General features: G+C 47.7%; 1 protein-coding gene across 1 annotated transcript; it reads left to right on the forward strand.

Moving 5' to 3' along the window:
• Positions 1–374: 374 nt before the first annotated feature.
• Positions 375–1,835, forward strand: LOC123096705 (uncharacterized). Its single transcript, XM_044518465.1, has 3 exons — positions 375–604; positions 701–872; positions 1,060–1,835. Exons 1-3 carry the CDS (start codon positions 569–571, stop codon positions 1,224–1,226), a joined length of 375 nt encoding a protein of 124 aa, XP_044374400.1. The 5' UTR covers positions 375–568; the 3' UTR covers positions 1,227–1,835.
• The last annotated feature ends 10,327 nt before the right edge of the window (positions 1,836–12,162 follow it).

Here is a 12,162-nt window from a genome sequence, read left to right on the forward strand (position 1 = left end):
GGCATAAAGGGGCAGGGCTTTCTAGGACAACGACGGCCTAGCTTTGCTGCATGGAGCTAGGTTTTGTGTTGGGAATGAAAGTGAAATTATTGGTTAATTTTTTAAATATTTAATCTGAGGTTTCCAGGTTTATATCAAGTCTAGGACGGAAGCTACAATGTTCTCTGATTTAACTGCTTTGCATTGTTATCCGAAGTCTAACTCAAATTAAAGTCTAATAAGTAACAACTATTGATCGGTAGGGGCGTTTTGGTGCCCGAGCACAGCTGCTCCCGATATCTTCGGCGTCCATATGTGTCTCGGGATCGGAATAAATCAGACTGACGCATCTGACAATGGATAAAAGAAAATGAGTGTACGCGGGAATACAGCAAGGAACAGTTGCGAAATTGGTGGGGTCGTTTCGTATCGCTGGGACGGTGGACGGGCGCTCCCGTCCTGGTCCGTGAACCAGAAAGTTCCAACTTCCACTGAGCCACGGATCAGATAAGGAAGGACATCATTGGAAAGCTGAGCGGCGGCGGCGGCGGCGATACTTCCGGCCACCCGGGGACAAGGATAATGGAGGATGTGGGTATTGAGTTTCTTCTCAACGCCGGGACAGGTCAGTTCTTATAGATCTGGGTATTTCGTGTGATTTGTTTCGCATTCCGCCAAAACCATTACGAGGTTCCCCTGATCTTGCTTCCCACGTACACAGGAGAAACGAACCGTAGCGACCCCGAAGATTCAAATGCTGTGTCTGGCTGCGGTCAGCGGCTCAGGAAAGACGGAGCTGAGAAAGCACGAGACAGAGTCTGCCGGCGTCGGAAATCATCACCGAGGTGGGCGCAGTCCACATACAGAATCAACCCCCCAGGATGGACGAAAAAGTGCGAGCCTCAATCCCATCTGACTGTATTTAGATCTGACATATGCAGCAATAATCGTTTGCAAACTGAGAATATGATGTGCATTGTTAAGTGATTTGACTTTTGCCTTGCTGGCAAAAACAAAAGAAATTCCAGTGCTAGTAATTTTGCTATTCTAGTTTGCTGACGGCCGAAGAAATTGAATCAGCTGAGATAGTGGATGAGGCCGAAGAAACTGAATCAGCTGAGGTAGTGGATGTGGCCAAAGAAATTGAACCACCGCGGTCTCCGTGGGCGGATTTGGAACCTGCTGATGGTTGGGAGCCGGAGCTGTCTAGCCTGCTTGGTTGCCCTGGTGCACATGGTACCCGCTGACTTGCTGCTGAGCACGGGCTATCTGCTGAGGGCTCATCCTCCTCAGGTATGAGCGCTGAAAGTCGAAGAAGCGACACAGCCGAGCCCGCGGAAAAATGCAGACCTATAGGCAGAAACTCAATAACACGCCTGAAGCCTGCAAGATGCAAGAACTGTGGTGTTGAAGGTCACCGCCGCAACAGCTGCACTAGGCCTCGACTCTGGGTGTTATTGCATCTTGAATTGAATTGCATTTACAGTATGGTTCAGTTTGAGGATTTTCTAGTGCGTGCTGCCCGCTTGTTCATCTACGTTGTACAATGGCTTTGTGTTCACCAGTTGTTGCGTTCATGAGTTATGTTTGTGAACAGTTTGCTGTGTTTTCGCATGTAGTCGACTAGTCGAGGACTGCCTAGTGTATGATGCCTGTCAAGTCTGTGTGTTCCTGATTGTAAAAACTCCTCCTAGCTGTGTCCTGGGTCACTCGATGACGAGAGTTTTCGCTGTATGTGTCATCAGATGACTGTCTGTTCAAACGGAATCCGTATTCTTTTCCCGCATGGGCTGATTCGAGCGTTCCGGCGTCGGCGTGTCCAAATGCAGTTTGCCAGTTTGCCCTCTCGAGCCCGCGTCTGCTCCTGATCAGGCAAATAAGGTGAGTTGAGAATATCAGCTCGTTTTTCTCTGTATTTCCCACAATGGTTTCATCTGCTCAACACCCCCCTATTTCTGTTGATTCTTAGAACTCAGCTGCGGGCTCGGACAGGACCGGCGCGATGTCAGCGTCAGATGCCGGGAACTGCAATACGCATAATCGCGACGAAGGAGATGAACATGACGACGTTAGTTTTTGACTTCCTTCGGCGGCTGATTTGAGGGAGGTGCAGTTCGTCTCTTTCGGTTTTTTTGAACCGCAGTTCGTCTCTCTAATGAGATACGTTTCTGCATGCAGTCGTGGACAGTGCGATCAAAGGCTGCTCCTTAGAGTCTGCATCAGCTACAACTCTGCTATTGTTCGTCAATCCAGCTGCCGCTGCTTTGGACAGGGAGGAAGGAGCATGACCCCGATGCAGTCCGCGGGGGAAGACAGTGGATGCGGTCGACCGCGGCGGAACAGGTCGGCCCAGAAAAGCAGCCGATCCATCGGGCCAGTTCTGTACCGCGTCGTTCGTCCCGTTAGGCCAGCAGTTAATGAGCCAACCGCTCCCTCAAAAAAAAAAGTCCAATATACTGCATATACGGGTGCGACGTACGAAGAGAAATACCATCCAGGCTCACATCCCAAAACGAACGAGCGCATGTGATTTCGGGAGCATCTGTGCCAGCTTCAGAATGTCGACCAAGTGGCACGAGACTTACCGCTTTTCTTTTGTTTTTTGAATTAGTATTACTTAGTTTAGTTACTACTTGATGAATTTTTTTAAAGCACATATTAAAGAAATCCTGCTAGATCACGAAAGAAAAAAAATCTCCGTCACCTGAAAAGATGTTGTTGCAGTTTAACATCCGACGCATAGAACAATGTAACACTGGGCGTCAATTCAGAATTTTTCAGATGCAAGCGTGTCTCAGCATCATGCTAAGATACAGAGAAATCCTGAGATAGCAGTACAACTATTTTCCAGTTCGACACCCTCAAAGAGAGTTATTTTCTTTAGGGTCACGCAGAGGGCAGTAGTTGACCTTGTCACGCCTCCTTTTTTTTTGAGGATCACCAAGCTTTATTAATCGAATACCACAGATTGTGGGATACAAGTAAGATCATGGGGTTGGCCAAACCAAACGTGGCGCCCCCGACCTAAAGACAACGAGTGTTTGGCTAACTTATGAGCTTCTATGTTTGCTCTACGACTTTCGAAAGAAAAGATACATTGAAACGAATTGGAATGAGTGAATCTCGCTAATAATAGCTCCGTTCGCGCCTCTGGATCTGTTGTTTATCTCCTGGACGACTTGCTTGGCATCTGATGCAACGATCATATTTTGTAGTTGGAGGTCTTGTGCCAAGGCCAAAGCTTCTCTGCACGCTATGGTCTCCAGAATGAAGGGATCATCAACCCCCTGTACAACCAATGCCGAACTTCCCAGAAAATTGCCTAGGTTGTCTCTACAAGCAGCCGCTGCAGATCCCCCTCTTCCTTTCAGAACTGCTGCATCAACATGAATTTTCGCGAAACCAGCAGGTGGTGCTTTGGGCCGAAGGGGGTGGGAGGCCCTTGGTCCGCCCAGATGCGCATGCATAGGTTGGTTCTCCCTGATCAACTTCAGCTCGGCGATGAAGCTGTTAATGAAGGCATATATAGACTGAGGGCTCTGGAAGATTCCTTCATGTATGGCTTTGCGTCGAGCAGACCAAAGCGCCCAAAGTGTTACTGGCATCTGCACAAACTGATCATGGGACAGTCCATCCATCAGATTAAAAAGCCACGTCTTTGCACTAGGCTCAGTGTTGGTTGTCATTTTATGTAGAAGCTCCTCATCAGCAAGAGCCCATGTGCACCTCGACATGGTGCAGTCCAAGAGTGAGTTTCTCCATGAATCCGTCATTCCGTAGAGACCATACGACGATGTGGTTGACATGTGTCTATGGGCCCTCACATCTTCTGTCGGCAGTGAGTGCTTCGACAAGCGCCATAGGAACATTCTCACCTTCCCCGGTATAACTGTTTTCCACAGAAACTTCCACGATTTCTGTTCGACAGTGGAGCTCGAAGGACCTGCCTCCTCATGCAGCCATGCTTCGCGCCGTAGCTTGGTTGCAACCAACATGTTGTATGTTGTTTTAACTGAAAAATTTCCATGACGCTCGAAGTGCCAGCTCCAGAAATCTGCCAGGTTACGTGTACACAGGGGAATAGATAATATGATCTCGGCGTCCATGGGCATAAAAACCTGCTGAACGAGCTGCCGATTCCACGTTGCCATAGTAGCATCTATGCGGTCAGCCACCATCTCTGGAGGGTCTGCGACACGGCACCCATACGGCCTCAACATCTCATCTCGGGGAATCCAATTATCCTCCCATATACGTGTAGTCTGACCATTGCCGACGCACTTAATTATTCCCTGTTTCAAAATATCGCGGCCCTCCATAATAGCTCTCCATGTTTGACTCGGGTGTCCTCCTAGGTTTGCCTCCAAAATGTTGTTGTTGGGGTAATAGATACTTTTTAGGAGTCTAGCACTTAACGAGTCAGGGTTCTGGAGAAGGCTCCATGCCTCTTCTGCTAACATGGCCAAATTAAACAACTCAAAATCTTTAAACCCAAGATCACCCATAGATTTCGGCTGTGTCATTGATTCCCTCGAGACCCAGTGTGGTTTACGTTTACCTTCCTTGCTCCCCCACCAAAACTTTCGAATAAGCAGATTCAAGTGTTGGCAAAGCCCTCGGGGTAGCTTAAAACAGGACATGGAGAAGACTGGTACCGCCTGGGCCACTGATTTAACAAGCACCTCCTTTCCTGCAGTGGATAGCATCATCTCAATCCATCCTTGTACCTTGCTCCAAAGACGATCTTTCAAGTACTTAAAAGCCTCATTTTTTGAGCTCCCAACATCTGAAGGCATTTCAAGATATTTCTCATTCAGAGTCTCATTGGGCACATTGAGCACACTCTTAATGCCATGCCGAACACTGTCTGGCACACCCTTGCTGAAATAGATTGATGATTTTGCATAGTTCACACGCTGCCCTGTTGCCTGGCAGTAGATGTCCAGCACCTGGTTGACCTCATTAGCACCCACACTGTTTGCCTTAAAGGACAGCAGGCTGTCATCAACAAATAAGAGATGGCTTACTCGCGCGCCGTAGGTGCAACTTGTAAAACTTCAAGATTGGATGACTCACTTTTAGATTTAAGGAGGCACGAAAGGCCCTCTGCTGCCAGTAAGAACAAGTATGAAGATATTGGGTCTCCCTGTCTGATTCCTCGTGATGGTTTGAATTGCTCAAGTCTCTTTCTATTGAACATGACTGAAAAATTAACTGTCGTCACCATGTTCATAACTATGTTGACCCAGTTTTCACTGAAACCCAACTTTATCATAATTGCCCGGAGCTACGGCCACTCCACTCTGTCGTAACCTTTCATCATGTCGAGTTTCAGTGCACACGCTTGGTGCTTTTTTGCTTTGTTCCTTTTCATAAAATGTAGGCATTCATAAGCAGGGATTATGTTGTCAGTGATAAATCTGCCAGGAACAAAAGCGGATTGTTCCTCTGATATGATATCAGGTAACACTAGTTTCAACCGATTAGGTATCACCTTTGATGCTAACTTATATAAGACGTTGCATAAACTTATTGGTCTGAACTGAGACAGTAAGGTGGGATTTTTTACCTTGGGAATTAATACCAACACCGTTTCATTTACGCTCTCCGCCGACTCCTTGCCTTCCACTATCAGCAACACCGCTTTGGTTACTTCCTTGCCATATATGCCCCAATTTCGCTGGAAAAAGTGAGCGGGAAAGCCATCTGGACCTGGAGCTTTTAGTGGGAACATTTGAAACAGTGCCTTCTTAACTTCATCTTGGCTGTAGGGCGCATTCAGGGCCTCGTTCATCTCCGAGGTCACTCTGGTAGGTACTGTATCAATGACTTGTTCCATATTGTTCACACCCTCCGACGTGTACAAGTCCTTATAAAACTCATTAGTTAAACCCTCCATCTCAGCCACATCATCTGTCATTTGTCCATCGGACCGCTGCAATTCCTTTATCTGATTTTTCCTTCGCCTCTGGCTTGCACGTAAGTGAAAGAAATATGTATTTTTGTCGCCATGCGCCAGCCACTCCAATCTTGCCCTCAGCCTCCACATTATCTCTTCTCTGTGGAACAACTCAACAAGGTGGTCTATGATTTTATGCTTTGCGTGTGTCGGGCCAGCTCGGTTTGGTGCAGCTCGCATGTCATGCAACACCTTTTTAGTGCTGCTATCTCCCGCTTAATGCTACCAAAGTGTGAGCGTTCCCATCTAGATAGATCCGCCGACAGTGACAACAGTTTGTCGCGAACATCCTCCATCGAGTCACCTTGTCGCTTCTACCAGCCCTGTGTAATTACGTGTTCGAGATTCGGGTCTCGTTCCCAGCACAACTCATATTTAAAACTACATGGGGCCCAGCTGCATGCATGCACATCACGTAGGTGAAGAAGCAAGGGGGCATGATCTGAACTAGCCGCTGTCTTGTGCTCAAGTCTTGCGTCTGGGAAAGCCACCAGCCACGCTGGGCTCGCCACACATCTATCAAGCCGAACACGTGTATAAGTGCCACCAGCAACCTTCTTCTCAAAAGTCCACCATGGTCCATCATACCCAATATCAGTTAGCTCACAAGTATCAAGGGAATCACGGAATCCGTCCATCTGCGCCTGACTCCGGTTCCCCACTCCATCATGCTCATGACCATGGAGTACTTCATTGAAATCTCGGATGACTGCCCATGGAGTGTCATTGGCTCCAACGATGCTTCAGAGCATATCCCAACTCAGATGTCTCTCATTGACTTGCGCTTCCCCATAGACAAAGGTGAAGCGAGCGGGGAAGTCCACAAGTTCATTAGCAAGCACATCAATGTGATACTTCGAGTAACCTAAAACTTCAATCTTTATTTCATCATTCCAAAATATTCCAAGGCCTCCGCTCCTACCAGAGCTACTAACAGCGTAACTTTTATTGTAACCTAAAGTACCGGCTAGATTTTGAACTCTACTGCCCTCTATCTGAGTTTCAAGGATGCATAAAATAGAGGGGGAGAATTGCCTCGTAAGGTCACGAAACTCTCGAACTGTCGCCGGCTTGCCAACCCCGCGACAGTTCCATACGAGTAGACTCATTGCGCCTGGCGCGACCCCCTTGGGAGGCCCGCCACACGCGCATCATTGGTTTTGTTTGTTGTAGAGTTCTTTCCCTGGCCTTTGTCAGTCATTGGTACTATCGCCTTGGTCCTCTTCGCCTCCTGTTTGGTTGATGGACTTTGGGGCATTTCTGGCCCTGTGAGGAGTAGATTCTGGTTTGGCCCGTTAGCGGAAGACATGCTTGAGTGCAGAAACACCTTCGAGTCCGTTGCTCTTCCTGCGGTTGACATCTGGATCATACCCATCGGTATCCATCTGTTCTGCCTCAAACTCGGTTGCATCCATACAGTCATCAGTTGTGCCTCTCCTCGGGCCTCGACCCGCACGACCTCCACGTCCTTGTCCTCTTCCACCTTGAGTGCCTCCGCCTTCGCCAGGGCCTCTCCCCGCCCCCTTGAACTAGGTGTCTTGTAGATCTTTGAAGACAAGCTTGCTCGGGGGATGAACTCCATCCCCACACTCCTTGAATAGATGACCCAGATGACCACAAACTGCACACCAGTCAGGAAGCCTCTGAAACTTCACCCTGAAAATCTCCCTAGTAACCTCTTGCTTCCTCTTGACCACCAACGACACCACGTTCTTGAGGGGTTTTGTGACATCTATCTTGACACGCACCCTACAAAAATTCCCCTCAAAATCGGGAGACTTGGGCTCTGCATATATGAACTCGCCCACTGTTGCCGACAAAGCTTTAACCTTGGGAAAGTAACCATCCGGTAAGTCATGAATTTGCATCCATATATCCAGCTTGTTGAGGCCTATGGTTGATGGTCGTGTGAAGCCATCGTAAGGAGCAATCACGACTGCCTTGCCCTTGAAAGCCCATGGCCCCTCCTGCATGACTCGTTCCCAATCACCCAGGCATGAAAACTGCAGCGTGTAAAGATTGTCTTCAAGTGGTCTGATCTTCACCTCCTGCGCCAGATCCCAGGCCACCCTCATATTCCGGAAGAACCAATAGTGACTGTATGTCTTGTTTGTGTGGACTCGTGCCATGGCCATCCACCTAGTGGCTTCAGCCGGCAGCTCCTCCTCCTTAATGATCACATCTTCTAGGGTTTCCTAATTGAGCCCTAGTTCCTTCATCATGGCTTCCAGATCGGTTTTGGATCTCGAGCTAGACGCGCCTGTTTCCATCAGATCTCTCGCCCGAGAGAAGCTTTCTGCGGGCGGTGGATCCCTAACCTCCAGTGTCTTCCCCAGTCACACCAGAGGTCCACGACCCCAGTCGCCGGAGAGAAGAAGGCTGGAGGGAGGGGACGAGGGGTCTCTACGGTGGGGTTTTAGGCGCCACCCGAGAGGATAAAAACCCTAACGAGAGGGGATCTTAAAACCCTAACGCCTCCTGTGACTGGCTCTCCCCAGCGATAGTTTTCGTGGGCCTGGGCTTCGAGTTAACGGCCCGAAGTGCTCATGTGAACCTATTTGCAGTTACTCCTTCAAACCGTTCTAGTTTAGCTACTCTCTTCTGCAGCTTCTGTTCTTGACCCTTGGGGAAGGCTGTGACAGACAAGTTGTTAGTCTGCTTCAGGCTAAGAGATTTCATGAACTGTTTGGCAGATGAGAAACTGCCTGTTTGCATTTTGGGATAGCGCTATTGGTTGAATTGTTTTCCCAATGTCTCTCATCCCAAAGGTATTGTCATATTTGTTGCGCAAAAAAGGTATTTTCATATTGCTAATTTCCTTTTTTCCTCTCAAACATGTGAAACTTGGGTGGAAGGGATGGAAAATCCAACACAAGACAAGGTTATGTTTGCTAGCATCACTACATCCAGAGGAGAAGTTGTTTCCTTGCCGGTGGTCTCTCCATTGGAGCCCTTTGGAATGTGCTCCAGGGATAGTGGTATGGACACATTTTGCCAGTGCAGCTGTGAAACATCAACGCAATTTACGGCCGACGATAATGGACGAAGAAACCACATTTATGGCGTGTTCGCCTCCGAGAACGAGGCGTGTGATGACTGCGAGGCTAATCAGAAAGTACCACCGAGGTTACTGAATATAAGGACATTGAGGAGCATGCTGCCAAAGTATTCACTCCTGCTAATTTCTACATTCTGCAAAATGATTTGAAGAAGATGGGAGAACTGGAGATTTTTGAGACGCTAGTGGGAACTGAGTGTCAGACCTTCATCGTGACATGGCAGAATAACCACAAGTTTAGGTATAATGTTGTGTATGAACCAGGTAACTCAGAAGAAACTGTATCATGCACGTGTCGTAGGATGGTTCGGAAAGGGCTGCCTTGCAAACACATTCTCTTTGTTCTGCATCATCTTAAATTGTCAGAAATACCAAAGTGTTGTGTCATCCATCGATTGTCGAAAGATGCGAGAGATGGGTTGTCAGTGCAGCGCAAGAGTGATCTTTTTGGTTGGGGTTGGTCTGGGCTAGAGGAGAGAGAACGCTACAGTCAAGTGAGCATAAAATCTGCAGAAGCTGCAATGTTGCAGCAAATGATCCCTTCTTGTTTGATGAATTGATGAAGTGCCTAGACAATATAATAGCAAGGAAGAAGATCTCGAAAGAGGAAATCATTCGTGCCTAATGATGGTGTTGCTTCCCTGGGTGAACCATTATCCTTAATAATGAAGGGGTCGTTTTCATCACCTTTACCGAGTGTAGTGGACTGCATGCGTATGTCATTGGGAAAGTTCGTACCATTTGCACCCGTGAAGGATGCTTCCATCTTCTCCTCCGCGCGTTCTTCCAAAGGAGTTGAAGTAACTTCCGTATAGTATTTTGGCTTGTACTTTCTCCCCCACTCATCACTATCGTCCGCAGAAACGCGCTCATCATGGAAGTCCCCACTTCGCTTCACCACCAAACCCTTCTTACTTAGCTTCTCGAGCATTATCTGGAAGAACAAATGGAAGACAATAAGTACATGTGTCGGGGATATACCCCGCGATATGACCCGGGCGGAAGTATGACCCGGCCGTACTTGGCGTTTCATTGGTAACCCGCCGGAGGATTGGCTACTCACGGGTCTGGCGGCTCACTGGTCTGACGACTCACGAGCCTGGCGACTCACGGATGGCCCTGACAGCGGGTCAGATAGAAGACTAGGCCCAAGGCCCAGAAGGCCGGCTCATGTTATGATGGCCCGCTTAAGAGAAAAGGCATAAGGAATATTCCCTTACAAAGGAAGTAAGACTATGACTCCACTTGTAATAGACTAGTCATAATCCTAATAGGACTCCACATGTAACCCGCCCCTTCAATTTATATAAGGAGGGGCAGGGCACCCAAGAGGGACAAGGAATAAGAAACAATCTCTAGGGCTAGACAAAAAAGCCGGCTTACCGGCGACTCCCTCATGATCATAATGAGACATAGCCACAAACAACATGTAGGGTTATTATCAGATGATGTTTCCCGGGGCTCGAAGTTGTCTAAATCCTTGTCTTGTGTTGCGTCTCTCGATTCCGTCCAACCCCTCTCAAGCTACCGCAAAGATGTGTTGGCCTCGCGACTAAGTCCTCACACTAAAGACATCTGCCGTGATAATTCCACGACAGTTGGCGCCTCCCATGGGGCCTGCGCACGGTGGTGTTGAGTTCTTGGAGGGATTTCTCCTAGTGATCGAGAAGCTCGCGATTGCTCAGATGGAGAAGAGTAGCCACAGAATAATCGTGCAAGATAACCTGGCAAGGAACAGTTGCTGGACTCTTTAAAGAATTTCGTTGCCGGCCGGATCAGCTAAATTTCGCTGGTTAAACTTTGAATCTGGGAGTACGAGATTTAAGTTCGAAGAAAAAAAAATAGTATTGCATATTTTCGCCGCCACCGGTGCCATGGCGATCTGTTGATCTGGAGCCAGTTCGATTTCGGGGCGCTACTGCTATCGCTAGAAGTCCGGACCGACAGGGTTTTCCATCGTGTGCAAATCACCAGGGCAGCAGTCGTTTGTCCATTGAAGTGGCTGCTGTCAAACCGCAAGCCGCCCCTACCCAGTTGCAGCTGGCACAATCAAGTCCCGAGACGGACTCGTACATCAATCACCAAAAGCAAGTCAACTTGCATGAGAAAGCTTCAAATCAAATAGCAAGTGCTACTTCTGTACGTATGGGCAAGACCATATCAATCAAACAAGTATTACTTTAATTGGTACTCCATCCCGTGAAGGAGTCCAAGATGAGATTTTTTAACTCCGATTGCTATGGACATGAGGAAATTACAGGAAGCCAATTCAGGATTCAAAGGAAGGAAAAGTTACAACTGATACGTGTATCATTGAAAAGAGAGAGAGAGAGAGGAAGAAAAGGTGATGCTAGCAAACAAAACCTTGTCTTGTGTTGGATTTTCCATCCCTTCCACCCAAGTTTCACATGTTTGAGAGAAAAAAGGAAATTAGAAATATGACAATACCTTTTTTTGCACAACAAATATGACAATACCTTTGGGATGAGAGACATTGGGAAAACAATTCAACCAATAGCGCTATCCCAAACTGCAAACAGGCAGTTTCTCATCTGCCAAACAGATCATGAAATAATTTCACTTTCATTCCCAACACAAAACCTAGCTCCATGCAGCAAAGCTAGGCCGTCGTTGTCCTAAAAAGCCCTGCCCCTTTATGCCTGGTGTTTCAGTCAGGAAAAAGGCCACCAGCTAAAATGAGCTTGATCGAGTAGAGAAGATCCAATGGAATGTACCATCTCAGGCCAGGAGAAAAGTTGATGGCTCGCCAAGGGCTACCAAAACGCATAAATCAGTTTATTCAACAGCAACAGAGATGTCCAGAACAAAATCTCTTGATATCTTGCATCAAATTCAATGACGTTGCAGTCCTGCAGCGAGACATACTTGGTGCTACTCAGCTCTAAAAACGGTTTTCTATGCTGTAAATTTGCAACATATATACTCCCTCCGATTCTTTTTAGTCCGCATATTTGACACAAAAGTCTTATATGCAGAGTAAAAAGGACCAGAGGGAATACTTCGGAAAAGGCAAGTTGAGCTAGAAGGACCATTATTCCTGAGGCATATTACAAAGGGGGGCGATGGAGTCACTGCCGGCAAGAAAGGCAGATCCTTCTCTGGAATAGTCGATCGGACTAGGAGCATATGCCGTCTGAAGATCCAT

Source organism: Triticum aestivum, chromosome 1B, assembly GCF_018294505.1.
Source record: "Triticum aestivum cultivar Chinese Spring chromosome 1B, IWGSC CS RefSeq v2.1, whole genome shotgun sequence".
In the NCBI taxonomy this organism is placed as follows: domain Eukaryota; kingdom Viridiplantae; phylum Streptophyta; class Magnoliopsida; order Poales; family Poaceae; genus Triticum; species Triticum aestivum.